We start from the raw sequence: 26343 nt of genomic DNA, 5'->3' as shown, positions 1-26343 counted from the left end.
CTTTCGTGACTTTGGCCCTGCTCTGTCCATGGAATGAGTCAGACACCTGAAGCTCAGAAATATCCTTTCTCCATCTTCTTTTCCAGGGTGGCAGCACATCATCCTTAAAGCTTTTTTGACGCATGTTGTCCCCAACAGACACCACCCCCAAAGTTGGGGTCAGAGTCCATCACCTATTCCCAAACATGATCTTACCTCTACAACATAAAATGTGCAATTGTGGATTTTCTGTGTGAGTGTGTTGTGTGTGTGTGTTAGTCCTTCAGTCACATCCAACTCTTCGTGACCCCATGGACTGTAGCCTGCCAGGCTCTCTGTCCATGGAATTTCCCAAGCAAGAATACTGGAGTGGGTAGCCAGTCCCTTCTCCAGGGGATCTTCCCGACAACCCAGGGATCAACCCAGGTCTCCCATATGGCAGGCAGATTCTTTACTGTCTAAGCCATCAGGGAAGTCTGGGTTTTCTACTCATCTATTACTCATCCTGCAAACATTTGATGATGCCCTACTTCATGGCAAGAACTGTCTTCGATAAAGAGATAAATAAAAGCTGGTCCCTGAACTCAAGGAAGTCCTGGCCACTGGGCAGACGAACAAGAAGTGGTAAGTGCCCTAACAAAGATGCCGCGTATATGGATTCATTTATCTGTCTGGACCAGCAGTATGTGGCGGGGGCGCTGGTAGGGTGACTGTGGAATCCCTGGAGACCCGGGTTATCCCTCCCCAGCTGTGGGATTGTGGACAGGTGTTTGAATCTTTCTCGGGCTCAGTGTCCTCACCCGTAAAGTGGGGACAACCATAGGGGCCAGTGGGACTGGGCATCAGCCTCACTTCCTGCTGGAAGGAAGAGACTTCCCTGAAGGGAAGAACACTCATTGGTTCTAGGCCTAAGTGTCATTTAAGGAGAATGAGTCCATGGAGAAAGTCACCTCACCCTTCCCAGTGAGGTAGTGTCAGAGGGGTTCAGACTTTCTTCCCTAGAAAAGTACTTATTTCTTGGATCGCCAGTACGGGGGACACGGGCAGAGAAGAGAGGGCTGAAGACAGAGCCTGTTCCTTAGGCTTCATGAAACTGACAGAAGAGAATACTCCACGTGAGCGGTTCATGGAAGACGCCAGGGGCTGGCACGAGCTCACACCACCTACCTTTTCCTCCAGTTCTTTTAGGTGTCGCTTCTGGATCTCCAGCTTATCCTCCAGTTCTCGCACTCTCTGCAACACATTAAGTTCTGTATCAGAAAAAGTAAATTTTCCAGGTTCACATCTCACTCTTCATTGTTTGTCTAGTGTAGTGTGTTTAAGCAGCGACTCATTGGAAATGAGTCGGGAATGACTGAAGGCAAGAGGAGAAGAGGGCGGTAGAGGATGAGATGGTTAGATAGTATCACTGACTCCATGGACATGAGTTTGAGCAAACTCTGGGAGACAGTGGACGACAGGAAAGCCAGGCATGCTGCAGTCCATGGGGTCAAAGAGAGTCGGACACAACTTAGCAACTGAACAACAATAAGCTGCTTAACACACAAACAGTAAGTGGGCAACTCGACTCACTTTTATATGTTGAACAGCCTTGTCTCTCCACCCCCTGAATCAAGACTGAGGGCCTCTTCAGCACTCAGGAGGCTCCCTCAGGCCCCCACGTGACTCTATTCTGACCTCTCACTAAAAGTAGATTTTTGCCTGTTCTTGAAACTCATGGAAACAGATTGCACTCTTAAGGCAGGATCTTTTGAAAACATAAACATCAAGATCAGACCAAGACACGGAGGTGCCTTTTGGGCAGGTCAATAAAGCTCATGGATTTGAAGCAGCACCAAATGACATGTCTAAGATTTATTTAGCTGGAGCCTGGGAGCAGGGGCAGAGGAGATGAGTGTTGATGGGGGCACCCAGGTTCTTAGAAGGTTTAAGGATGACAAACTGTCCCTGTGAGCCTGGGCCATTCCTGGTTTTAGCACTGAACATCCAGAGTCTTGAGAAACTCATCAGTCCTGGGCCAACAGGGAGAGATGGCCACCTGCCTGGCTCTGCACCCACCGAATGCTCCCTGGGGTGCACACCCACCGGTGCTTTATCAATCTGTTCCTTCCAGTTCCACGCAGCGTTTCACCAGGAGGCCTGGCAGGTACGACCTCTTCCAGTTTGTCATGTGTCCAATAGCGCTTCATCACCCGACAGGGTTGATACGCCGGGACAGCTACTAGCCTTACCAGTCCTGAATGCAGACGGACACCTCATTCCTTGGGAAAAGGCTGTCGGACTGATGGCCAGGCAATTTACATCAGCCCGAATTAAGCTTGTAGACCCATCCTCAGGCCTGGGGAAACTTTCTGTCCAGACTCCTAAATTCAGATCAGCATCACCTGGAGGCCCTGTGGATCCCAGAGGCCCTGCCCCAGAGTTGCTGACCCATCAGTTCCAGGGTGGGGCCTGAGCTGTGTTCCCCACAGATTCCCAGGTGATGGGGATGCTGCTGGTCTGGAGACCCTACTCTGAGAATCACCACTGTGGGCACATGTGCCCACTCAGCAGGTATGGCTCAATAGGCCCTGTGCCTACTCAGCAGGTATGGCTCAATAGGCCTAGGGCCTCAAGGGGTTTGTGGTCCATCAGGTTCAGACAATGGAACTACGCAAATACATGGATGATGCCCTGGATAAATACAGACATCACAGAGAAAGTCAAGTGGAGTAGGGAAAGGGAAGGGGTGTTATTTTATATGGGGGCTCAGGGAAGGGCAAGCTTGGCAGAGAGGTGAGGAGGGTAAGGAATTGAGGTGTGGGCTGGGGGGCCTGGAGGAGGCATAGAATCCAGCCCATGGTGGTTTTCCAGATGAGGAAAGGAGAAGGAATCCAGGCAGAAGGAATGAGATGTGTGTGCAGGGAGCTGGGGGTGCCAGGGGGCAGAGGGTCTGAATGTTCCAGTGAGAAGCTTTCTGGTGAGGAGCTTGAAGATTTAGGGGTGTCATGGGGAGTTTGTGAAGGGTTTTAAGTAGGGAAATGATGAGATTTTGATTTTGGAAAGATCACACTGGCAGCAAAATAGAGTGAATTGATAAAAAAAAGAAAGTGAAAGTCACTCAGTCATCTCTGACTCTTTGTGATCCCATGGACTGTACAGTCCATGGAATCCTCCAGGCCAGAATACTGGAGTGGGCAGCCTTTCCCTTCTCCAGGGGATCTTCCCAACCCAGGGATCAAAGCCAGGTGTCCTGCATTGCAGGCGGATTCTTTACCAGCTGAGCCACAAGGGAGGCCCGTTCAAAATGCTTAGAGTAAAGTTGGCAGAGTATGTGCTCCATAAAGGAGACCGGATATGTTTCTAACCTTCTTCCGCCTGAGGGAGACAGTGACCGCTCCTCAGAATCCCCTTGCAAGGCGGGGATCGTCTAAGAATGAGCACAAACTCAGCTAGACTCCGGTTTGGATCCCAGGCCCCAAATTTACCAGCTGGTGGACTTTGGGGTGTCATGTAATCAGTTAATCTCTCTGTGGAATCCCTCTTCTGTAATAACCGCACTGTGACCCTGTGACTCTGGGGGTGAAATGGGCACCCAGGGAACAGTGCCTTGGAAATCACAGTGCCACATGGAGGGGGGACAACCTCTTATAGTTTTCGAAGGGTTTGCAAAAATCTCCCAGGAACAACTTCTGGGCTTTGAAAATCAGTCTGAGTTCCTTTGTATCATTTTTTTAGATCCCACATACAAGTGATGTCATGTGGCATTTGTCTTTCTCTGAGTTACTTCAGACAGAGAGATATTACTTCTGTATAATAATCTCCAGGTCCATTCATGCTGCTGCAAATGGCATTATTTCATTCTTTTTAATGGCTGAGTATGAAACTCCAGTACTTTGGCCACCTCATGAGAAGAGTTGACTCATTGGAAAAGACTCTGATGCTGGGAGGGATTGGAGGCAGGAGGAGAAGGGGACGACAGAGGATGAGATGGCTGGATGGCATCACGGACTCGATGGAGTGAACTCCGGGAGTTGGTGATGGACAGGGAGGCCTGGCGTGCTGCAGTGCATGGGGTTGCAAAGAGTCGGACACAACTGAACAACTGAACTGAACTGAATTTGGTGAGCTGATCTGTAAAATAATGCCATTTGCAGCAGCATGGATGAACCTGGGGTCGCAAAGAGTCGGACACGACTGATCGAATGAACTGAACTGAACTGAATATTCCATTACATGTATGTACCACATCTTCTTTATCCATTCCTCTGTTGATGGACACTTAGGTTGCTGCCATGTCCTGGCTATTGTAAATAGTGCTGCCATGAACATTGGGGTGCATGTATCTTTTCAAAGTATGGTTTTCTATGGATACATGTCCAGAATCGGAATTGCTGGGTCATACGGTAATTCTATGTATAGTTTTTGAAGGAACTTCCATACTGTTGTTCATAGTGGCTGTACAATTTACATTCCCACCAACAATGGAGGAGGGTTCCCTTTTCTCCATCTCCTCCCCAGATTTATTGTTTATAGATTTTTTGACAATGGCCATTCTGACAAGTGTGAGGTGATACCTCATTGTAATTCTGATTTGCATGTGAGTCTGGGTGAACTCCGGGAGTTGGTGATGGACAGGGAGGCCTGGCATGCTGCGATTCATGGGGTCGCAAAGAGTCGGACACGACTGAGCGACTGAACTGAACTGAACTGAACTGAATAATTAGTGATGTTGAGCATCTTTTCATGTGCTCTTTGGCCATCTGTATGTCTTCTTTGGAGAAATGTCTATTTAGATCATTTGTCCATTTTTTGAACTTACTTACAAAACAGAGACAGACTCATGGACTTTGAAAACAAACTTATGGTTACCAAAGGGAAAAGTTGGGGTGGGAGGGATAAATGAGGAGTTTGAGATTAACATATGCATATGAAATATATTATCAACAAAGACCTACTGTATAGCACAGGGAACTCTATTCGGCATTATGTAATAAATTATATAAGAAAAGAATCTGAAAAAAGTGTAAATATGTATATGTAAAACTGAATCACTTTGCTGTACTCCTGAAACTAATACAACAGTGTAAACCAACTATACCCCCAATATAAAGTAAAAGAAAAAAAAAAGATTAAGTGAAAAAATTATCTTTATCTAAAAAGAAATCAGCCTGAGAAGCTGACTCTCATTCTAGTCTTTCATGACTTTTTAAAAAAAATAACCAGGGTCAGCCTCTCACCTGGTTATGGGAGGCTGGAAGGGGCAGTGTTCAAAAGAGTCTTGCCATCACATCCCAGCTCTGCCACTTCCTGGCTATGTCTTTGGGCAAGTTGCTTACCCTCTTTGAGCCTCACTCATTTCACCTGTGAAACTGCATCAATGGCCCCCATTCAGAGGGTTGGTGTGACCCTCAATGAACCAACATTTATGGAGCCTCCTCTAAGTGCCAGCACTGGTCTGTCTCCCTGCTCTGGAATATAAGCCTCAAGAGGGCAAGCCCTGTGTCCCCAGCCCAGAGAACAGTGCCTGGCATGCAAATGTCAGAAAAGTTACAAATGGAAACAGTGTGACATGGAGCAGGAAAAGCTGGTGAGAAAAGCAGCTGATGCATTTGTAGAGGTGAGCACGGGGCCCAGGGGTGTCAGGATGTCAGGTTATGCAACCTAGGCTTCATCCTCTGGGAACTGGGGAGCCAGGGTGGGTCTTTGGGGAAGGGTGGTGCTACGCTGTGTTAGGAAGCCTTCTGGGGTGCAGTGGATAGATTGGCTGGGACAGAGGTTGTGCGGTTGGGGAGGGATAGGACAAAGCAAGCTGGCATGAGTGGATTAACTCCAATCTGCACTACAGCAGAACATGGTGTAAATGTGCCAAATGAGTCTGTTGGGAAAGGGGCCATGTGCTGATTGATTTTTTGCCCTCTACATCCACTTTTCCCCTTAGTTAACAGTGCTTGAAAAATAAAACGTCCATAGGAGTCACACTGGTGACGTCACTGCATCCCATGGGCTAGATGCAGGCAAGACAGACCGCTGCAGCCCATGGCAAACTCGGATGTGTCCTGGTCAAATCAGGCATCCGGTGCCCCAGGCTGGGTCAGATACGGCCGAGTGCTGCCAGAGGCCCTGACGGTGCTGTGCTGTGTTTTGTCGTGTGTTATATGTGCTATATTGTGTCGTGCTCTGAAAGTTGTGTGTTGTATGTGTTGTGTGTGCTGCAGCTCCAGGTGCTCAGCCAACACCTAGCAGGTGCCAGACATCAGACCGGCTCAGGGGCCACGCCCATCAGAGGCGGGTCCCTCAGGAGCCACGCCCATCAGAGCCGGCTAGCTCAGTAGCTGGCGAGCATATCACAGCAGCACAGGAGCCCAGGGGCTCCTGCAGGGGCTGCCCGGAGTCCCTTCGCCCAAATCAAGAATGGAATGAAGAGCTCGCGTTCATACCTCCAGTTACCCTTTCCCCTTTGGTCACGACCCTTTCACTCCTCAACCAAATGCAGTCAGCTGTGCCTGCCCCGCCCCCGCACCCCTTTTTCTGCACTCAATGGGAATCCTCGCTTCTTAGTCCTAACCGGGGCCTCTGCTGCCTCCGACAGAAGGCACTTCTCCACCGGCTCCTTCTTCCAATTCTCTGTCTCCCTCTCCTTCGGTGCCATCGATTCCCAATGGTTATCTAGATCCTTCCTCACTGGCAGGATTCCTTATGAGCTGTAGAGCCTTCAGGCACATGAGTTAACCTTCCTGAGTCTCAGCTTTCGCATCAGGGAAACGGAAGTAATCGTCCCACCCGCAGGAGTGCCATGGGGTAAGAGATTTAAAGCAGTGAGCCTCCAAGGTCTGCCAGACCCTGGGGCCGCCTCAGCTCCAGCAGCACGACGGGTCCTGGGAACCAGGCCCCCGTGTGCTCAGCAGCACAAGAGGCTCACACAGGACGTCGCACACACTTAGGAATACCAAAGTAAACCGGCCAGCCGGCGCCCCTGGTTACAAGAAACTGAGTTTAAACAGAAGACGGATGCTGGAGGAAGCGGGGACGCCTCGCTTTGGTTTGTGTTATCATTTAGCAGGGTGGGAACCTTGTTCAAATGTATGATTAGAAACAGTGGGCGGTATAGTGTGCCCGTGAGCAACCCCCCCTCCATCACTGAGGGTTCGCCGGGCTATGAGGGCGTCCACGGGAAGACACCCCCACTTCACGGAAACCTGCTTTACGGCCAGCTCTCCAGCGAATGGGCCCTCAGAGGTGTCAGTGTTCCGACAGCGGGCAGGAGGGGTGGAGAAGTGGAGACGATGGACAGTGGTGCCCGGCGGGGCGCCTGCTCCTACCTGCCAGGTCCTTGTCACTACCTGCTGGCCCCTCCCCCTACCTGCCTGCCCCTTCCCTCCCTGCTGGGTCCCTCCCCTTACATGCCCATCCCCACCCCTACCTACTGACCTTTCCCCCTACCTGCTGGCCCCTCCCCCTACCTGCCGGCCCGTCTCCCTACCAACTGGGCCTTCCCCTCCCTGCCGGCCCCTTCCCCTCCCTGCCTGTCTTTTGCCTTACCTGTCGGCCCCTCCCCCATCTGCTGGGCCCCTCCCCCTACCAGTCCTTCCCCCACTTGCCTGCCCCACCTCTACCAGCTAGGCCCCTCCCCCTGCCGGCCCCTCCCCTACCTGCTGGGCCTGCTGCAGCAGCTCCATGCGCTCCCGCAGGATCTGACTGTCGAACTCCCGGCTCTGCCGCAGGATCTGCCGGCGCAGCTTCTCCACGGCGGCCTGCAGGTCCTCCCGCTGGCCCTCGCTCAGCGCCTCGCTGGCCCTCCGCCCCGGCTCCTGTTGCAGCGCATCGTACAGCGTGGCCTCCAGCTCCTGGATTTTCTGAGCGACCCACATGACACAGACAGTGGGAGGTCACAAGGTGGGGGCAGCAGGAAACCCCAGGACACTGCAGCTGAGCGAGGCTGAGCTGGGGGATCTTGGGCGGGGTGGGGAGGCATGCAGCGGGCAGAGAAGAGCGGGGTGGGGTGAGGGAGCCCCTTCCAGTTCCTGCACACAGTTTTGAGAACATGTCTTACTCTATTCAATCAAGATGCTCTGCTCTCCACAGATAAAGAAAAAATAGTCATAATCCCTTCTTAAAATATCTGATTCAAAGAGATGTTTGATTGGACTCGTCTTTATTTTTATCCTTGGCTTCCAATTTACTGTCTCCAGCTTGGGAAACAAATCTCTTTTATCTGGAGTAGCGTGGGAAAATGTGTTCCAAATTGCAGGCACTTGGCATTCAGCTGGCTCATTAGAAAAGCGATTTCAACCCCAAGCAACTGGGGGCAATGTCCTCATTGCTCCCTCCTCCCCGCAAAAAGCAAGACTCCCTTGGTTAGCGAAGCACATAAGAGATTAGTAGCCAATGGAGGGGATCTTTGTGAAAGCTCGGAGTTTTCATCCTGAGAGGAAGTTATTTCTTTTCAACTTCACGGTGAGACACTTAAATACAGTTACCTTATAGGAATACCTAAGGATGAAAGAGAGAAAGCAGTATTTCCTTCTCTTTTCCCCTAAATCCCCACCTGAATCTCTTGCTAGGAGCAGCTCCTTCTTTTCCCAAGATGCTACCGGCCAACAACCAGTTTTAATGGAAACTGCCAGGAAGAGGCAGGAAGTGGTATGAAGCAGGGGGTCAACACAGGTAGCCCTCTGTGCCTGTGGCCATCTACTCCTGTAGCCTCCCCCGTTTCAGCACAGCTGTGCTAACTCTGCAAGGGAATTCCAGGCCCACCAGACCAATTTTAGCCAATAGGCATTGGCTTCCTCTCTCCCAATTCCAGCGATCACCCCAGGAAACTAGAAGGTGGGAATGTGTCCACTGACACAGCCAAGGGGTCCCCATGGAGTGGGAGCTTGCCTGTGCCTGCTGGCTGCCCACCTTCAGCAGCCGAACTCCTAGGAGACCCCCAAGTGGCCAGTTTCCAGCCAGGATCTCACCATCCAATTCCAGAAGCTTCACTGTGGCCCTGTGCCATCTCACTCTGCACGATGACAAAGGAACACAGGTGTGCGTCTGGCACCTGCTCTCCTCGCTTCTGCCTGGGCACATGGCACTGCCACCCTCGGGAGCATTTTACTTCCCTGACTCTTCAGGTCAGCCTCACACTGATCACAGCTCCAACCTCAACATGTGCCTGAAATCCCACTCGAGGCTTTGGAATAGTCTTTTTCCTTTTTTTTTTTTTTTTTTTGATGTGGATCATTTTTAAAGTCTTTATTAAGTTTGTCATAATTTTGCCCCCATGGTTTTTCTGGTTTTCTGGCCTTGAGGCATATGGGATCTTAGCCCCCTGACCAGGGATAGAACCCACACCCCCTCCATTAAAAGGCGAAGTCTTAACCACTGGACCACCAGAGAAGCTCTTGGAATGTTCTTCAGGTAAGAATGTTGCTTCTACCCAGCAACAGGATCAGCCTGCCCAGGGGTCTCCTCTGCAGAACCAGGACTCGGGTTCTCAGGGTCCCCCAGGGCCTTTCTGCACACAGCACTTTGACAGCCAAGGGTGGACACCGAGTTTCCCAGAGTGTGCTGGGGAACACCAGCCTTGCAAGATGTCCCTTGAGAAGAGGGCCCAAGAACCTGTGAACTTGACATATGACTTCCTCTGTTCCTCTTGGAGTCTCAGCCCATCCTTAAGCATATTAAGGAGCCAGAGGTCAACAAAATTACTCTCCCTCTTTTTTTCTGGCCACAGGTTTTCTTGTTATCCCCTGAAATAGTATTCCTAGGAACTTACTGGGGAAGCCCAGGGGAGCACAGAGATGGTGTACAATGCAGCAAGAAAGGGTATTTACAAAAGGATGGAATCAAGATAGAATAGATAGATAGAATCAAGGAAAACCCAAAAAAGCGAAAGAGAGGGAGAAAAGAATGAACATGGTCTCATTTTTCAGTTGCTCTGACCACCATTACAACATTGTATGCCCAGAAATGACAATCGAGAGGAAAACACCTTGTCTTGATGAGGCTGAAACCTTCCCGACCTTCAGCATCTGCGGCTCCCTGCCCTGGGGGTTCAAGCCTCCGGAGCCTGGACATGAAGGGTCAAGGGTCAAGAGGAGGCTGACCAGCCTTCACGTCCAGAATGTCCTGCCTGTGCTAAGCCCAGCCTCCTGCTCTCTGTCTTTATGGAAGTGGGGATTGCAAGTTAATGTTTAGTTATTGATTCTGCATTTGTTAGGTGGAAACCCTCTTTGTCAAAAGATTTAGCTACAAATGATCTAGGCAAAGTCTTGCTCCAGATATTGCTATTCACTGCTTCTTCCTGAAAAAGCAGCCTTGAGCTCAGAGTTCTCTCTGATGTGGGGAACATCCGGGAAATGCCCCCTCAAAGCCATATGACCTATGAACCTGAGCATGGTCCCTCCTCACACTCATCACCTGGAAGCCCACAACTGGTTCTGTGACCCAGGCTTGATGTTGCACAGAACCTCATGACAAATAATTCTTGTTCTGATGATCACCTGCCCTCCACTCACTGCTTTACCTCTGTGTTCTGTTTTTAAAAAGATAGTTTTGCCACACCATGCAGCATGTGGGATCTTAGTTCCCCAATCAGGGATCGAAATCCATGCCCCTGCAGTGCAAGCGTGAGTCTTAACCACTGAATTGCCTGGCAAGTCCCACTTCTGTGTTTCTTTGTGACCGTCTCTTTTTGCTACTTATGGGAAAACTTGCTCTGGGCTTTAAGCATGTAAATAAATATTAATAAAAATATTAATAAGCAGAAAATTTCTTTTCCTTCATTTCAAATGGTTACTAGAACTGAGTGTGTGTGCTGAGTTGTTCAGTGGTGTCCAACTCTTTGCGACCCAGTGGACTGTAGCCTGCCAGGCTTCTCTGGCCATGGGGATTCTCCAGGCAAGAATACTGGAGTGGGTTGCCATGCCCTCCTCCAGGGGATCTTCCCAACCCAGGGATCAAACCCAGGTCTCCCACATTGCAGGCAGATTCTTTACTGTCTGAGCCGCCAGGGAAGCCCAGAACTGAATAAGTATGAATAAGTATGCCAAGAGAAAATGATCAAGTTAAGTAAATATTTTGGAAAAATCATGACTGACTTGGAAAAAGTGACCATTTATCTGTACAGTTGTTCAGGTTGAAACCGAAACGTGGAGGCAGCATTGGGATCTTGCCCACTCAGCACCGCACGGACCCCACATTCGCCATCAGCCCCCAAGGGAGAGCAGCCTGTAGTGCTAAGTCTAAAGAACCAGAACATCCAACCCACTTCCGGTCCTACCAGGTAAGCCTGGTCGAGGGCCTGCTTCCTGTAGTCCAGCTCCTCCTCCAGGTAGCCCTTCTGCCTGCTGAACAGATCCTGAAAAAGAGAAGGTGCCCAAGGTCAAGATCAGCACAAGGACCCATCACCAGGCAGCTCTTCAGAGCCAGCCTACTCACACTTGCTGGAGAGTGAGTCAGTTCCACTGAGGTGGGGACCCATCAGGTGCTCAGGTGAGAAGGGGTGTCAGGTCTGCCCTGGTCGCTCCTGTGTGAACCCCTAGCAGGAGCCTCCCAGGCCCAGGAACCTCCATCAAACCTCTCCCCACACCCCCAGCTTCCTTCCTCTTGGGTGCCTGGCCTGGTTCCCCAAGCCCAGGTTATAGGAATCCCTCTGAAGACCATCTCAGTAGTTCTCTGATGTGGCTCTTTCTCCCCCAACCAGCAGCATCACCCACCTCCTGGGTACTCTCCCTGCTGGACATGTCCTCCCCACCCTCCATCACTCAGTCCCCCCAAGCATGAGTTCTCCAGAACTGACTGGAGGGTTTCAGGGTTAGAGCTCAGCTGTTGCAGCCACTTGGTTTTGCAGAGGAGGAAACAGAGGGCCAGAGAGGACCAGTGCCTTGTTCTAGATCCCACGGTTCACCGGTGATGGAGGCGGACTAGACACCCAAGCCTGGGGATTCAGCCCAGGGCTCTTCCCATGCCACACGCAGCTTCCGGGCCTCAGGCTCTTCCTTATTCCCCTCACTTCTACTTGGGGAAATTGGTCTTTGAAAGCTCAAGAACTATCTCATCTGGGCAGCCTTCTCCAACATCCCCAGACTGGGTATGACAGATCCTGCTCTATGCCCAGGGGCCCTGGTGAATAGCCACCATCACTGTTAATCAGGTGCCCACAGGTGCCAAGCACTGTGTGATAATGGGCTATGTGTCCAGCATTGCTCATCCCTCCAGCTCATCGAGATGGAAATAGAAAACCCCATTAGCCATAAGAAAAAGGAGGTCCAATGTGTCTCTCCCAAACTCATGTCCAGGAAGGGGCAAGCGAAGACTGGAGCCCCTTCTTTGTGTCTCCAGAACCCCTGGTCCATTTGCTTCCATACCACTGATCTGCCTCTCCTTAGGTTCTCATGCTGCACTGTGGCTGTCCGCTCCCATGCACATGTCCCCATGGGCTTTCGGGCTAGACCCTCAAGGCAGGGACCCTGCTATTCATTACTGAACCCCTAAAACTGTCATAGTTTCCAGGATCACAGAGGCTCCAAAAATATGTATCAAGTGAATAACTGAGTGAATGGATGATGACCACACAGGATAGGGATGAGAGCAAAAGCAAAATTTAGAAATGCATGCATATCAATACAAAATACACATAAATCCTTCCCGGGAAATGACTTATCTGCGCTCTGTCAACCCCCTCTCTCCCAGGGTCGGGGCATGTCCTTTACCTTCTCCTTCTCCAAGTCTAGCATCTTCTGGGTCAGGGCCGCCTCCGTTCCCTCTATTTGCTTCAGCCACTGGAAAACAGCAGGGACAGAGGGCGCAGCTAGTGAGAACCAGTGCCCATCGTCGGGCCGCCCTCCTCGAGGAGGCTCCTGGCCCAGAGGGGTCCCCCCATATGTCCCATGGTGGTCCTTGAAATGGAATTTCATAGTCTGCACAGATGTTTCAGCTTCAACAGATGTTTGCTCAGGAATCATGGGTACACACGTGTGCATATGTACGTGAAGGTGGGTGTGAGGTGTGTGTCCAGGTCAGCCTGTATGTAGAGGAGGTGGTGGGTATGCACGATGGATCCGTGTGGAAGCCTGCAAGTGTGTGCCCTGAGAGCCCTCCAGGTGGGCAAGCAAGCCTCCCTGGGTTCTACCTTGCCGTGTACTGGCAGCTTCCCGCCTGGGACCTCACCCAGCCCCCTCATGACCACCCTGTGGAGAAGGCAGCGTCACTCCATGTTGCAGGTAAGGACACAGCAGCTGAATTAAGTCACTTGTCTAAGGTCACACAGGTGAGAAGTGGGGATTTTGTACCCTGCCCGCAGGTCTGCACCCCCACAGCTGCCCCCTGCAGCCACGTGGGGCATGTCTGAACAGCCAGGGGCACCATGGGGTGCAGGAATGAAGGGGGTTCTGACAAGCAGGCTGTGATGGCTTGAGAGAACCCGTGGGGGCACCTGCATGGGCTGGTAATGGGGGTGTGTCTGCCCCTCCTCAGGTCTGGGCTGGGGGTGAGCGGGCACAGGCAGCTGCCCCTTAAGTGTGGGCATGCAGGTGTCTCTTTACGAGGAGCGCACCTGAGAGCCAGAGGAGAGGTCCAGGTAACTGGGTGACACCCTGTGGAGAATGTTTTAGAGTGTCCAGGAGGGTCGGGTTTGACACCATGTATGAATATTCACCTCCTCGTTGCTAAAGCCCACAGACGAACTCCTTGCCATGGGGCCTGCCTGTTACTCGCCTGTGGACCGGCCCTGTCCCAACGCCTCAGACCCCTTGTCTCCTCGTTACTAAAGCCAACAGACAACCTCCCTGCCGTGGGGCCTGCCGGCCAAGCACCTGGGGACGGGCCCGTCCCGACACCCCAGACCCCTTGTCCTCCTCCTCCTCTGGACATGGCCGCCCCTCCTGGACTCTTGGGGCCCTCAGAGCCCCTGTCCTTGGTCATCCTCTCTCCTCGAGGATGACCTCCTCGAGGGGTCCTCCTTCTGGGGTTCTCACCTCCCTTATGGGTTCTCCCTCTTTGAAATGTCTCTGAAATGCCCCCTTTAGTCCAGACATGTCTCCCAGAGCCCAATGCCTCAAGCCCCAGAAACAGGGCTCACTGGCCCACTTCTATAGGGAAGGGCCCCATCTCACCTTGACCCCGGAAGGAAAAGCTGAAAGCAGCCATAGCTCCTCCCCCTTCACTTCCCGTTGTTGGTTCTACCTCCTCTTGGTTCAAAACCCCGCCCACCACTCTCCATTGCCACCGCCCAAGGCAGGACCCCCTCTCAGCCCCTAAGCTCGCGTCTTATCCCAAATCCCCTTCGGCCAGTGCCTTCCCTCAGAAACACTTAGCATCTACTTGTGGACCTTCCCTGCTCCCACTTAAAGCCCCCCAAGCTCCTGACAACGCTGGGGGAACAGCCCCGCTTTCCCTCACCTCAGGGCCTCTGCCCACCTCCTGTCTCTACCCGGAACGTCACCACTTCTCCCATCCCCAGGCTCCGCCCGGGGTCTTTATAGAGATAACACCTACTTAACCTGTGGACCTGTGTTAGGTGTCGCTTCCTCCAGGAAGGCTTCCCTGGTGGCTCATACGGTAATTTGCCCACAATGCGGGAGACCTGGGTTCGATCCCTGGGTCAGGAAGATCCCCTGGAGAAGGAAACAGCAACCCACTCCAGTGTTCTTGCCTGGAAAATTCCATGGACGGAGGAGCCTGGTGGGCTACGGTCCATGGGATCGCAAAGAGTCAGACACGACTGAGCGACTTCACTTTCTTTCTTTCTTTCCTCCAGGAAGCCTGCCCTGCTTCCTGAGTTTGTGGGGTCCGAGGGCTTCCACAGATTCCGGCACAGCACTCAGCTGACAGATTGCTGCTTCCCTTGTCCCACCACATGGGGTGTTCTCTGTTAAGTTTCCTCACCCAGCCCGGGGTCTGGCCTGAAGCAAGACCCTGACAGTCACTTCCTGAAGGAAGGGGGATACGGGGCTGAGGAGGTGTAGGGCGCATGCTGGCTCCATAGCAGGAACAAGCCTAGATAAAGCTGCACCCACAGAGCCTCCCCCTAGAGTTCACGTTTGCTGGGCCCCCAAGGGTGGCTACAGAGGCAGCCTCGGGAGCAGGTGCCCAACGCAGCATTTCCTTAGACTAGGCTGAGCGGGTGTGCAGTCTTAGAAACTGGGAAACATATTTTTTACAAGGAATGAAAAAGACTTTCTTTGTACTATCCTAAGGCAAGCAGTCATAAAATGAATAAACTAAAATGGAAAAAGAGTCCAGTTTAGAATCCTTACAACAAGCTGCTCTTTGCTTTTATAGAACATGATGTCTAGTTTTTTTCTTATTGCTAAGAAAAAAGATTTGCTATGCACATTATGCATTAAAAAAAAACTAAAAAATTTTGCTTTGTATATTAGCTGTGCTGTACTTAGTCGTGTCCAACTCTTTCTGACCCCATGGACGTAGCCTGCCAGGTTCCTCTGTCCATGGGGATTTTCCAGGCAAGAATATCGGAGTAGCCATGCTCTCCTCCAGGGGATCTTCCTGACCCAGGGATGGAACCCAAATCTCTCACATTGTAGGCAGATTCTTTACGGTCTGAACCAACAGGGAAGCCCAAGAATACTGGAGTGGGTAGCCTATCTCTTCTCCTGGGGATCTCCCTGACCCAAGAATAAAACCAGGGTCTCCTGCATTGCAGGCAGATTCTTTCCCAGCTGAGCTACTAGGGAAGCCCAAGAATATTGGAGTGGGTAGCCTATCCCTTCTCCAGGGGATATCCCTGACCCAGGAATCAAACCAGGGTCTCCTGCATTGCAGGCGATTCTTTACCAGCTGAGCTACTAGGGAAGCCCAAGAATATTGGAGTGGGTAGCCTATCCCTTCTCCAGGGGATATCCCTGACCCAGGAATCAAACCAGGGTCTCCTGCATTGCAGGCGATTCTTTACCAGCTGAGCTACTAGGGAAGCCCACTCACAACAGGCACACACACAGAAAAACTTGACAGGTCCTTTCCAGCCACTGGGGGAGTAAAGTGAGGACAGAAAGTGCTGGCCCTGGGCACCTGGGCATGTGAGGACACGGACTTCATATCAGAATCCCACCAGATGTCTATGGGGCCTCGCTCTGGGAGGGAACTTGGATGTTCAGGGTTGTGCCATCCTCCAGGAGGAAGAGACATGGGGACAGGGCACCTGCTGCCCCCAAAACCCTGAAGGAGAAGTGAACAGGGCACGAGGAGAGGGCCTCTCATGGGAGGCATGGCCAGTGTACCCCTCACCCAGTGGGTACTTTGCCCACCAGTGCAGGACTCTGGTCCCAGAGCCCAGGGGTGGGGAACTTCCTCCTCTAGGACCCAACCCTCCTTTCAGAGAAGGGTCCCAAGGCCTTGACTCTGGGCCAACTACTAGAAAACTTTCCTGTGGCCTAAGCCACCTTCTCCAGTCGGTTGTTCCCAGTGAGAGCCTGGATTTTTAAAAAGCGTCCATCTTTCTGACGGATTTGACCTGTGTGAGAAGAGGAGTGATTTGTGATTGCTTGTATGCCGCGGACATCCCGTGTTCTCTGCTCAGCCTCTGTGTGGTGGTGGGCGGCAGGCAGCGAGGCAACACCCCTGATCTTGGACTCTGCTGACCAGAGGTGGGTCTGGCGGGTGCTGAGATGGGCCAGACCTTCCAGCAGGAGCAGGGCTTCCCCAGGTGGTGACGGGAGAAGGGCAAGCTGCCCGGGCAGGACCCCATTTGCACACCCAGGTGGCTCTGGTGTCCATCTGCCAATGCAGGGGACATAAGCGATATGGGTTTGATCCCTGTGTTGGGAAGATCCCCTGGAGGAGGAATGGCACCCTACTCCAGTACTGTTGCCTGGAGAATCCCATGGACAGAGGAGCCTGGTGCGCTACAGTCCATGGGGTCGCAAAGAGTCGGACACAACTGAAGTGACTTAGCACCTAGCACCAGCACCCCTAGGAATGCCTGGGGCCGTGCAAACTAGTTTGAGTGGCACTTCGCTCACAGGCTATGAAAGGGATTTCGTGCTGTTAGAGAGAAAACTGAAGTGAACCTCAGTTTGGTCAGATACCAGAATTGAATGGCAATTTTCAAAATGACGTATGACTTGGTTGAGGGGGCTGGCTGAGGATGTCACTGGGGCTCTGGGTCCCACTGCCAGCTTTCCTACAGCACCTGTCAGCTCCAGGGTGTCCAGCTTGTCCCCGTTTCAGCACTGAAATCCCACATCCCGGGCAAACAGGACACTTGGGCACCCTGGCTGACTTGTAGGTGCTTCCAGGGGTCCCACTGACCCATTTTTCCCCTGGCTGTGCGCTCTCAGCACCATTTCTCTCTGAGAGGGAGACACAGCACCTCCCAAGCACTGGGGCTTCAATCACAGACACGTAGCAGAGGAAATGAGAAATGTCCCTGAGAAAATGAGAGGACATCTGTCTCTAAGTCTAGTCTCCACGGACTGTCCCAAATGGGGAGCTGGGCCCCTCTCACTGGCACAGAGTCCAGTGCTGGTGCTTCTAAGCACCAGTCCTGAGTATTGTGCCAACCCTGGGCACCATCACTCCTGCCGCCACCCCTGTGGGATTTCAGGGGGAGCTGCTAGGCAAGGGCGGCTGGCACAGGTCTTTGCATTTAGGAAGCAGAGCATGGCGCTGGCCGTCCAACTTGGGACTCTATGATCAGCGACCAGCAGGGGCTGCTATAGGTGGGCAAGGAGTGGGCGACAGGGTCAAAGTAGATAGCAGCCGCTTGCCAGGCAGGCCCCGTGTTCTTGGTGTACAAGGGATCTATGCCGCTCACCCTGCACAACTGTCGAGGAGCCCCAAGGGTCAGAGGCAGGGCCAAGGCTGTGAGTCTATAAAGACCTCTGTTTGCTGCATGTGGGGAGGAGTTTATTGAGAAGGGTCCGGGTGGGAGAATTTGGTACCTGGCAGAGGCTGTTCTTGGCAGGGCTGGGGACTCCAGACAGCCTGCCACCCTCCAAGAGGCTTGAGGGGGTAGAAGAGAGGGAGACTCCCTCCCCAGGCCCACTGCTCCAGCCCCACCCTGGTCCCTGGTGTTGCCTGCTCTTTGCTCACCATCCTTATACATGGATCAGTCACCTCTCAGTACCCAGCCTGGTCCCAGGTGCTTGGCAGCGGTGCCTGGTCCCAGTTAAAAGTGCCGTGTCCTGGAGTCCTGATGTTCACCAGCAAGGCTCAGGGCTCAGAGAGATGGAGGGGCCGGCCTGCAGCAGTCCCTGCAGTTAGCGGGTGTGGAGCTGAGAGCCAGCCTGGGAGGGGCCCCTGGGGAACCAGAAGGGAGCCCTGGGCACATCCTCCAGGCAAGCTGGGTAGTGCATGTTGGAATGAACATGGTATAAACTGAAAGCGCTTGCCGACTTCTCTCCATGACCCCCAGGAGGCTACACTGTCACATTTGGCCCTCCTGCTGAGAGGATATTTTCGGAATGCACTCCATGTCCCTGTCACCTACCATCACCTGCATCTGAGGGGCCAACAGCCAGCCAGGTGTGAGTCCTCCTCACCCCCGCTCACCTGAGAATGCAGACTCAGCCGGGTGACTGAGACAGTGACGTGGGCATCGCCACTTACCAGCTGTGTGACCTCAGCAAGGCTTTGCCGTAAGTCTGTTGCCAACATTTAGGGCCCTGTGCACAGGGAAGGCTGGACAGGTTCTCAGGGGCAAAAAAAAAAAAAAAAAACTATTTACATTTTAAATGTCCTCCAAGATTCTGGAAGGAATCCTGATTAAAATCATTAAGACTTCATCATTATAAAAATAGCATTTTAAAATTTAACTCACGTTTACAAGAAAAAGATCCACAGACAAGACCACATTGAAAAGTTGGGATGTCTTAAAACACCCTAAATTAATGTAAAAGGCAAATCAGGAATGTATTTTTTTTAATAAATATGGCAAAAGTTATTATCTTTAGCATGTAAACCTCACAGAGAAGTCAGTAAGAAAAACCATTATTATGACCAAATTCATATTAAATAAGTGAATAGATGAAGGCATGATTGAATGAAGCTATGAATGGATGATAAACAAACGGAATGGAACATAATTACAATTCTCAAGGAACGAGAAAATGGATAATACACAAAAAATTCATTATCACTAGCACTTGAACAAATGAAAATTAAAATAATGACGTCGTATGATCTTTGCCTATCCTATCAGCAGAATTCTTAGTGGCCACATATGCCTTGCTGAACAAGAAACCGGCAGTGGTAGCGTTCATGTAGAAGGCGACTTGGTACCATTTTTCTGGAAACGACTGAACAGTGTCAAAGCTCTTAAAAACCCTCTTACCCATTGGCCCAGTGATCGCACTTCTAGAATCTATCCTGTGGAAGTGTTTTAAAACATAGATAGAAACTTATGATTAAAGATGCTTGCTCATCGCTGCATGATGATATACAGAAATACTCTAATATGTTAACAGCGGAAGAATATTTAACTGAGGGCGTGGCTGTAGGTAGAATGATGCAGGGCCGTTCGATCTCATGGGGGAAAGCTTATGAAGCAGGATTAAAAGCTAAAGTCAAGTATGAACCCAAAGTTTGTTTGTTTGTTTGTTTAAAAAAAAGGGGGGCATGGGGGGAAAAAACTGGAAATAAAACCAACTGTCGCAGACGGGTTTCCTCGAGGGAAGTTTTGATTTTCTTTCTCCGTCTCTAAGCTTTCTACCGTAAGCATGAGTGACTTTCCCCTGGAAAACGAACAGGCGTGCACGTGCGCATGCAAACGCAGACAGGAAACCAGAACCATGCTTCCAGAACAAAGCGAGACGCCAATGTACAGTTTCTTGTATGGTGCCAGGAAGCTCGGACAAGGTGTATGGACAGAAATGCCGCTGGGCTCTACCTTTTCACACAGGGCAAGCACAGTTCCAGCCTGGATTATTGCAACCTGTTCTTCATTTCTCAAATTCTAAAACACAAAAATGGGCAAGGGCGTTTTACACTGCTCCCACATCCCGTGCAGACAGTCAGCCCTACGCGACTCTGAAAGTGGCCTCCCCAGGGTCAGCCCCAACTCACGGAAGTGACAGGTCTGAGGACCGGCCCTTCGGGGGTGGGGACACCTCACACAGCGTCCCCGAGCCTTTTAGAAACAGGGCCTCGCTCAAGCCCAGTCTTTTAAGAAGGCAAAAGTCTCACTTTGGGATTTCAGAGATCTTGAGTGCTTCCACTTTCTTTCCGGGCATTTATTTTTAGGCCTTTTTAACCCTCATTACTCACACCCTGTCAGGATGACCTAACTTCAGAACCCCACTTCTCACGGATGCGGACCCAGCCACCCACGCAGGAACACGGCCATACAAAAGCCTTACATTGTACTTAGTCGATCTCTTAAATCAGGAAGAAATTAAAACAAAAACGGAAACAAAAGCCACGACAGAGTACACCCGAATCAAAACAAGGACACGAAACCGGAAACCGATCGCTCATAGTTACCCCGTTATCGCCAAGGATATCTAATTTCTTCATAAGGTCAGAAATATTCACATCCTGGAAAAGATGTCCAACGTTCATTTTGTGTGAGCTACAAAGGCCATCCACACCAATCTCTGGGGCCACAGCCCTCACTCCTTGTAAGACACCATTCCCTTCCTTGTCTCTTAGGCCGGGCGGAGAGTTATTCTCGGTGGTCCCTTCAAGCAGAGAGGGCTGCTAACTGCCGTGTATTGGCTGAGTTTTACACCAGCGCAAACACTGCTTTCTAGAAATTCTCATGGGATCCTGTAAGTCGAAAGGACCTCTCTGTGCCCGCGGGCCTAGCAGGATTCCAGGGTCATGGGCAACGGTTGTGAGAACCACCACCAGCTCCCGTCTCTAGAACACTCAGCATGCTCTGAGCACTTCACTGAGTCTTCAGGTTCATTATCTAGTTTAAAAACCGTCACACCCCTTTCACGGTGTGGGTGTTGCCACTCAGATCTCCTAGATAAAGAGACTGACGGTCAGACAGGCTCTGGGCCAGAGCCAGGAAGTGGCCAAGGTGGGGTTTGCTTTCAAGGCTGTATCCCATGCCTCTGCTCTTTTTAACGTGAATACAAATTTAGTGACCCAGCTGGAGTAATAAACTCTGACTTTCAAAACAGAGTGGAGCGACAGGGGGGTATCTTATTAAAATCAATTCTAGTCCTGGCACAGGCACACAATCCCCTTTCCAGCTGAGCCTGGCATTCGGGCGAGCGGGCCATGGCCATAATAGAGTGGGGGCACCCCCCCGGGCACGCTACCTTAACTCCTTCCTGGCGACAGAACAGCTGGAGGGCGCTGCTGTTGTTCTCGGGAAAGGTGGTGATTTGGAGGTTAAATGCTGGCGACCTCCGCTCTCTCTCCTGGGGAAAAGATTTGGTTTAAAAACAGAACTTTATTGTATTATTTCACCACTTGTCATTTTCCCACGTTATTCAGCAAAAAACCAAGGAATTCCAGTTGGCAAAGGTGTTCCTAGTAAGCGCGCACTCAGGCTACGGTCTGGTGGATGGTAGAGATTCTGTCCTGTCTGCCCCGCAGCGGATCCCCTGCGGACACTGGGTTACTTCTTAACCTAGTCAGCTGGGAAGAAATGGTTAGCAGAGTGTCCCGAGTGGACCTGTTGATCAAAGCCCAAGAAGTCACACAATCATCATTAAACACTTGATGAAGAACAATCGTGGGAAATTTCAATAGAAGTCATTGTTAGCTCACTTCATCCTCACATAACCCCAGGAGGCAGCCGTGAATGCTTCCGTTTTGTGGACAGAGAGAAGGAGGCTGTGAGACAGGACCCCTCCGAGGTCCCATGCAATTGAGTGACAAGGCCAGACCCCAGACCCTGGCTTCGTATCTTTTTCAATACGATCTTCTGACTTTGTTCACAAATTTTTTTTCTGATCCGCACTAACCTTCCAATGACCCTTGCCTTAGATTGATAAGTCAAATCTCAACTACTAAAAAAGGAGAGCAAGCATTTCCCCAGAAGTAGTACATTAATCATAGGTAAAGTGACAGATTTTTAAAAAGGAACTGAGTTGCCCAATTACTTACAGAAATAAAGGACAGCAGCAAAACAGTACTCTGGTCTCAACTGCGTTTCCTACACAGAGCCGCCTTTAAACCCCGAGCAATGGATAGGTCAGCCAGCAGCCAAGACCTCACCAAATGATACCTTGAAATCAAACTGCTTTTATTTCCTCAAAATTACAGTCAGTAAGCCTGCTTTGGACCACGGCTGCAGAATCCAGCCACAGAACCAAAGAGTTACTTTTTAGCCGTTAACTAAGAAATGTAGCCAAGGCAGCACTAGATGGCAGGTCCCTAATCAGATCCTCTAAAGGAGAAGGGAAGGGCGGGGCCATTAATTCAATTAATTTCCACGAAGCCCCAATCTGGCTAACCTGGTTTGAAACAGTTTAGATAGAAAACCTTATTTCCCTCATTAGACTCGAACAACCACATTCACAATGTCTATAGATGTCTCTTCTACCTGTAATACTTACTTACAGGGGGTCTCCATAGAAAAGCTGACACAAGAAAGCTCATGTTTTATATGAATGAAAGTCAAAAAACTGATTTCTAATGGCTCCTCCAAAGGATGGTGGAAACACTTGAAAGTTCTAGTAAAGTGATCAATGCTTATGGAATTCTCATGAGAAATGGCGGGTAGCAAAGAGCCGTGAAAGGTTTTCTGACAGGGGTAGAAGTAGTCACCATAATCTTTCTTAACTTCTACTTCTGCTGCCTGAACGAAGGACTCAGTTTATGTTTAGACAAGAGCTGAATCACACGGCCACCCCTGGCTCTGAGACAGGCCACGGTCCATGCTAGCACAACAAAGTATAGGATGAGATGCCCCGGGGAAGTGAGGTGAAGTGAAAGTGGCTCAGTCGGGTCCGACTCTTTGTGGCTCCATGGACTTATTCCATGGACTATTCCATGGAATTCTCCAGGCCAGAATACTGGAGTGGGTAGCCTTTCCCTTCTCCAGGGGATCTTCCCAACCCAGGGATCGAACCCAGGTCTCCCGCATTGCAGGTGGATTCTTTACCAGCTGAGCCATAGGGAAGCCCTGTTCTAGAGAAAGCAGAATTTTAACTGAAGCTGAGAGGAGAAAACGAAATCTGAGAGACACCAACATAGCCAAGGAGCTCACTTTTACCGAGGATTCAGGACATGCAAAGGCTTCAGCTGAGGGAAAGGACAGCCGTATCACCACAGATGCTTAGAGAAAACCAGTCACAAACTCGGGCGATGTGTCACATGTAGATGCGTTTGAAATGGAAACGAACAAACGAAAAAGGATTATGAAGTCAGGTGGTAGCAAGGCAATACAGTAACATATCCGAGGCAGGGCTCCAGTTGGAAGCAATAAAACCATCCATGTCCTCAGCCTGGATCCAGCTCTGTGTATCTGGGATGTCACTGAAGGTTTGCAACAGGATTTCTACCTGTGGACAACAGTCAATCTCCCTTCACGCTAAGGGAATCATTCTGAGTTGCAGTTTGAGTTACAGACATATTTAGTCCAGTACTGCTCGCGTTTGCGTTCACTGCGTCAAGGAGTTGGAGTAATGTTACAAGCTTTCTCAACTACCTATTGCAAATACCTCCTCTTACCCTGTTTACTTACCTTGTGTTTACCTTGGCAAAGAGAAAACAGGCCAAACTAGCAGTAAACACATTATGAGGTCAGCCGCAGGCCAGGTCAGACCCCGCTCTTTCAAAAGGTGAGATTCATGCATGCAAGGTCACTTTAAAAAGGTGTGTTATCAATTGCAACAGTGCTTCTGTCCGCGTTTGCAGAAGGCATACCAGGTGACTATGCATGCAGGAAAGAAGTAGTTATGGAAATGAAACACAAATAAAAAAGGCAAAATATTGCAAAAACAAATTATTTTATTAAGTGCAAAAACAAGCCGTAGGCAATAAATAGATTAGCTCTGGTACATGTCCAAGGACTTCGGTGAGCATTCTCTTCAGAACATATTAAGGCAGTGAAATTATTCTCAATGTACAGATTTAAAAAAAAGAAAAGAAAAGAAAAAGAAAGAAAGAAAAGAAAACAAGTGTCACAGGTCCCCTTACACATGCTTGAAAAACATCTGGGACTTTACATGAATTTCAGTTTGGGCTCAAAGAGAATGTCTGCTCCGTTTGAGAGTTTACAACAGATAGAGTCTCTTACTTCGAGTTCTAGCACTCTGAATTCTAACAGCTCGTTCTGATCCTTTGCATCTTGCATTTCATTCTTCAGCTGGTTCTCTTCCATTTCCAGCCTGTAAATCTAGACCAGAGACACCTGGGGGTTAATGGCGGGAGAAGCACTGTTTCTCATCGGGGGCCGTGAGAACGTGTCCCGTATCACAGACCCCCGGGATGTTGGCCTGGGGACACAGGGGCCATTATCAGGGGTAGGGTGGGAAGGGGAGGGTCTCAGTGGGTGTGCACGGTGGGCCCTTTCTGCTCCAGGGGCTGGGATGGCCCAGATCAGAGGCTGTGCCTGCTTCGTCCCTGCAGCCCAAGCTTGGCCCTGTATGGGGGCCAGGTATTTGCTGAATACACAAATGGTGGAGAAACTAAGGCACAGAGCAGTTGAGTCCCTTCCTAGAGGTCAGTCCTGGGGAAGCAACAATGATCCCCAAGCCTGTCTGAATTCCTTCTATCCCGATCTCCCAGAGTTAGCCCACCCAGGCCTGGCTAGTTGCAGTAGGAAGGTGTCCTGGACTCCACAGAGGGCTCCTATGAGTAGGAGATCTGAAAGTCTGGGAAGTCGGGCTGCCTGGGTCCCAAACCCACTGGGAGACTCTGGGCCAGCTATGTAGCTCCTTGGATGACATGGAGGCACACAGCAACCCCCACTTGGTGGCCTGCAGTGAGGACCAAGACAATACATGGAAATGAAGGTCCTGATGGTTCAGTTGGTAAAGAATCCGCCTGCAAAGCAGGAGACCCCAGTTTGATTCCTAGGTCGGGAAGATCGGCTGGAGAAGGGATAGGCTACCCACTCCAGTATTCTTGGGCTACCCGGATGGCTCAGATGGTGAACAATCCGCCCACAATGCGGGAGACCTGGGTTTGATCCCTGGGTTGGGACGATCCCCTGGAGAAGGGAAAGGCTACCCACTCCAATATTCTGGCCTGGAGAATTCCATGGGCTGTATGGTCATGGGGTTGCAAAGAGTCGGACACGACTGAGCGACTTTCACTTTCACTGGTGGGTCATGGTCACCTTTACTCCTGCCTCCCCACCTCTAATGGGGTGGTACTGCCCCCAGGGGGACATCTGGAAACAGCATAAGAGTTTTCCGGGCCTCTCAGAATTTAGCCAGAAGGACCAGGGATCCGAAATCTCTCCCAAAGCCTGGAGCCGCCCCACAGGAAGTGACCAGCTCTGTCCCAATGCCCCAGATGCTGTGGAGGGACATGGGACAATGAACGGCCACACGACAGGTCAGCACAGAGCTGGGACAGGACCCTGCCGCCCCCCAAGGAGGCAAGGCTGGGCTTGTCCGGTTGGGACATTTGAGGATGTTTAGAAGCTAAGGCCTAACACAGTCCACTTCCACCAGGACAGAAGGTGCAGAACAAGCAAATCTGCTGGGACAGAAAGCAGTTTTCCAGGGGCTGAGGGGTGAGAGACAGGGGTGACTAGAAAGGGGCAAGAGGGATCCTTAAGGGAGGCTGAAAATGTTCTAAAAATTGCATGGTGGGGCTGGGTGCACAACTCAGTAAATTTACTAAAAAAAAAAAAAAAAAAAATCACTGAATTGTTCACAAATAAGAAAAAGATAAACCTGAGGTCTCGTCCCAAAGCATTAGATTTACCACTCAAGCCGACTCCCTACAAGTTCCATGACCACAAAGGGAAGGACAAGCTCGGCTCTGCCAGCACCACGGGCTCCAGTCGATGAACTGGACCATGACTGTCCGAGGATCTGCCCACCGACCCCTGCCTGGGGAGCAGGTGGTGGGGGTGGGGGGGTTGGGGAGTGGTCTGGAATCCAAGGCAACGGTAGAGGTGTTCTGGAAGCCCAGCATAAGGAGGACTGGCAGGCCTCACCACGTCTGCAAACCAGCTCTGCGGGCCCCGACCCAGAAGACAGAGACAGGACCGGTGGGTAGGAGCCCTCAGGACGGGCGTGGGTGAGACTCCGGTGGCCGGAGCAGGCCTCGGGCTCCATGATCGGCTGGGGCAGGGCTCAGGGTGTTGGTGTCACGTACCTTTTCCAGCAAGTCTTGGTTTGTTCTGATGAGTAGCTGCTTCTCTTCAACCCATTTGGAATCCTAAGGAAAAGTACTAAATATGTTCATACTCATTGAAGCAGACAGCTAAGTAACAAAGCATCAGTGGGAAAGGTGACTTCATATGAACCTTTCTATGAAAAGGCCAGAGAGAAGGAGAGCAGTTAGAATGATCTCATTGTC

At 50.9% G+C, this 26343-nt stretch overlaps 1 protein-coding gene across 6 annotated transcripts in view; it reads right to left on the bottom strand.

The window, feature by feature from the left end:
• JAKMIP1 (janus kinase and microtubule interacting protein 1) overlaps positions 1 to 26343 on the bottom strand; it is a 157431-nt gene that overhangs the window by 4515 nt on the left and 126573 nt on the right. For 4 of the 6 annotated variants that reach the window (XM_024993396.2, XM_015471700.3, XM_024993397.2 and 1 more), the window contains 2 exons: positions 26140 to 26202; positions 23795 to 24202 (listed from right to left, as the gene is read on the bottom strand). In XM_024993396.2, the coding sequence (XP_024849164.1) occupies positions 24029 to 24202; positions 26140 to 26202 (237 nt within the window). In that variant the 3' untranslated portion in view covers positions 23795 to 24028. 6 annotated transcript variants of the gene reach the window in all.

The sequence above is a fragment of the Bos taurus genome, chromosome 6, assembly GCF_002263795.3.
Source record: "Bos taurus isolate L1 Dominette 01449 registration number 42190680 breed Hereford chromosome 6, ARS-UCD2.0, whole genome shotgun sequence".
Classification (NCBI taxonomy): domain Eukaryota; kingdom Metazoa; phylum Chordata; class Mammalia; order Artiodactyla; family Bovidae; genus Bos; species Bos taurus.
This window is presented reverse-complemented; position numbering and strand designations above follow the sequence as displayed.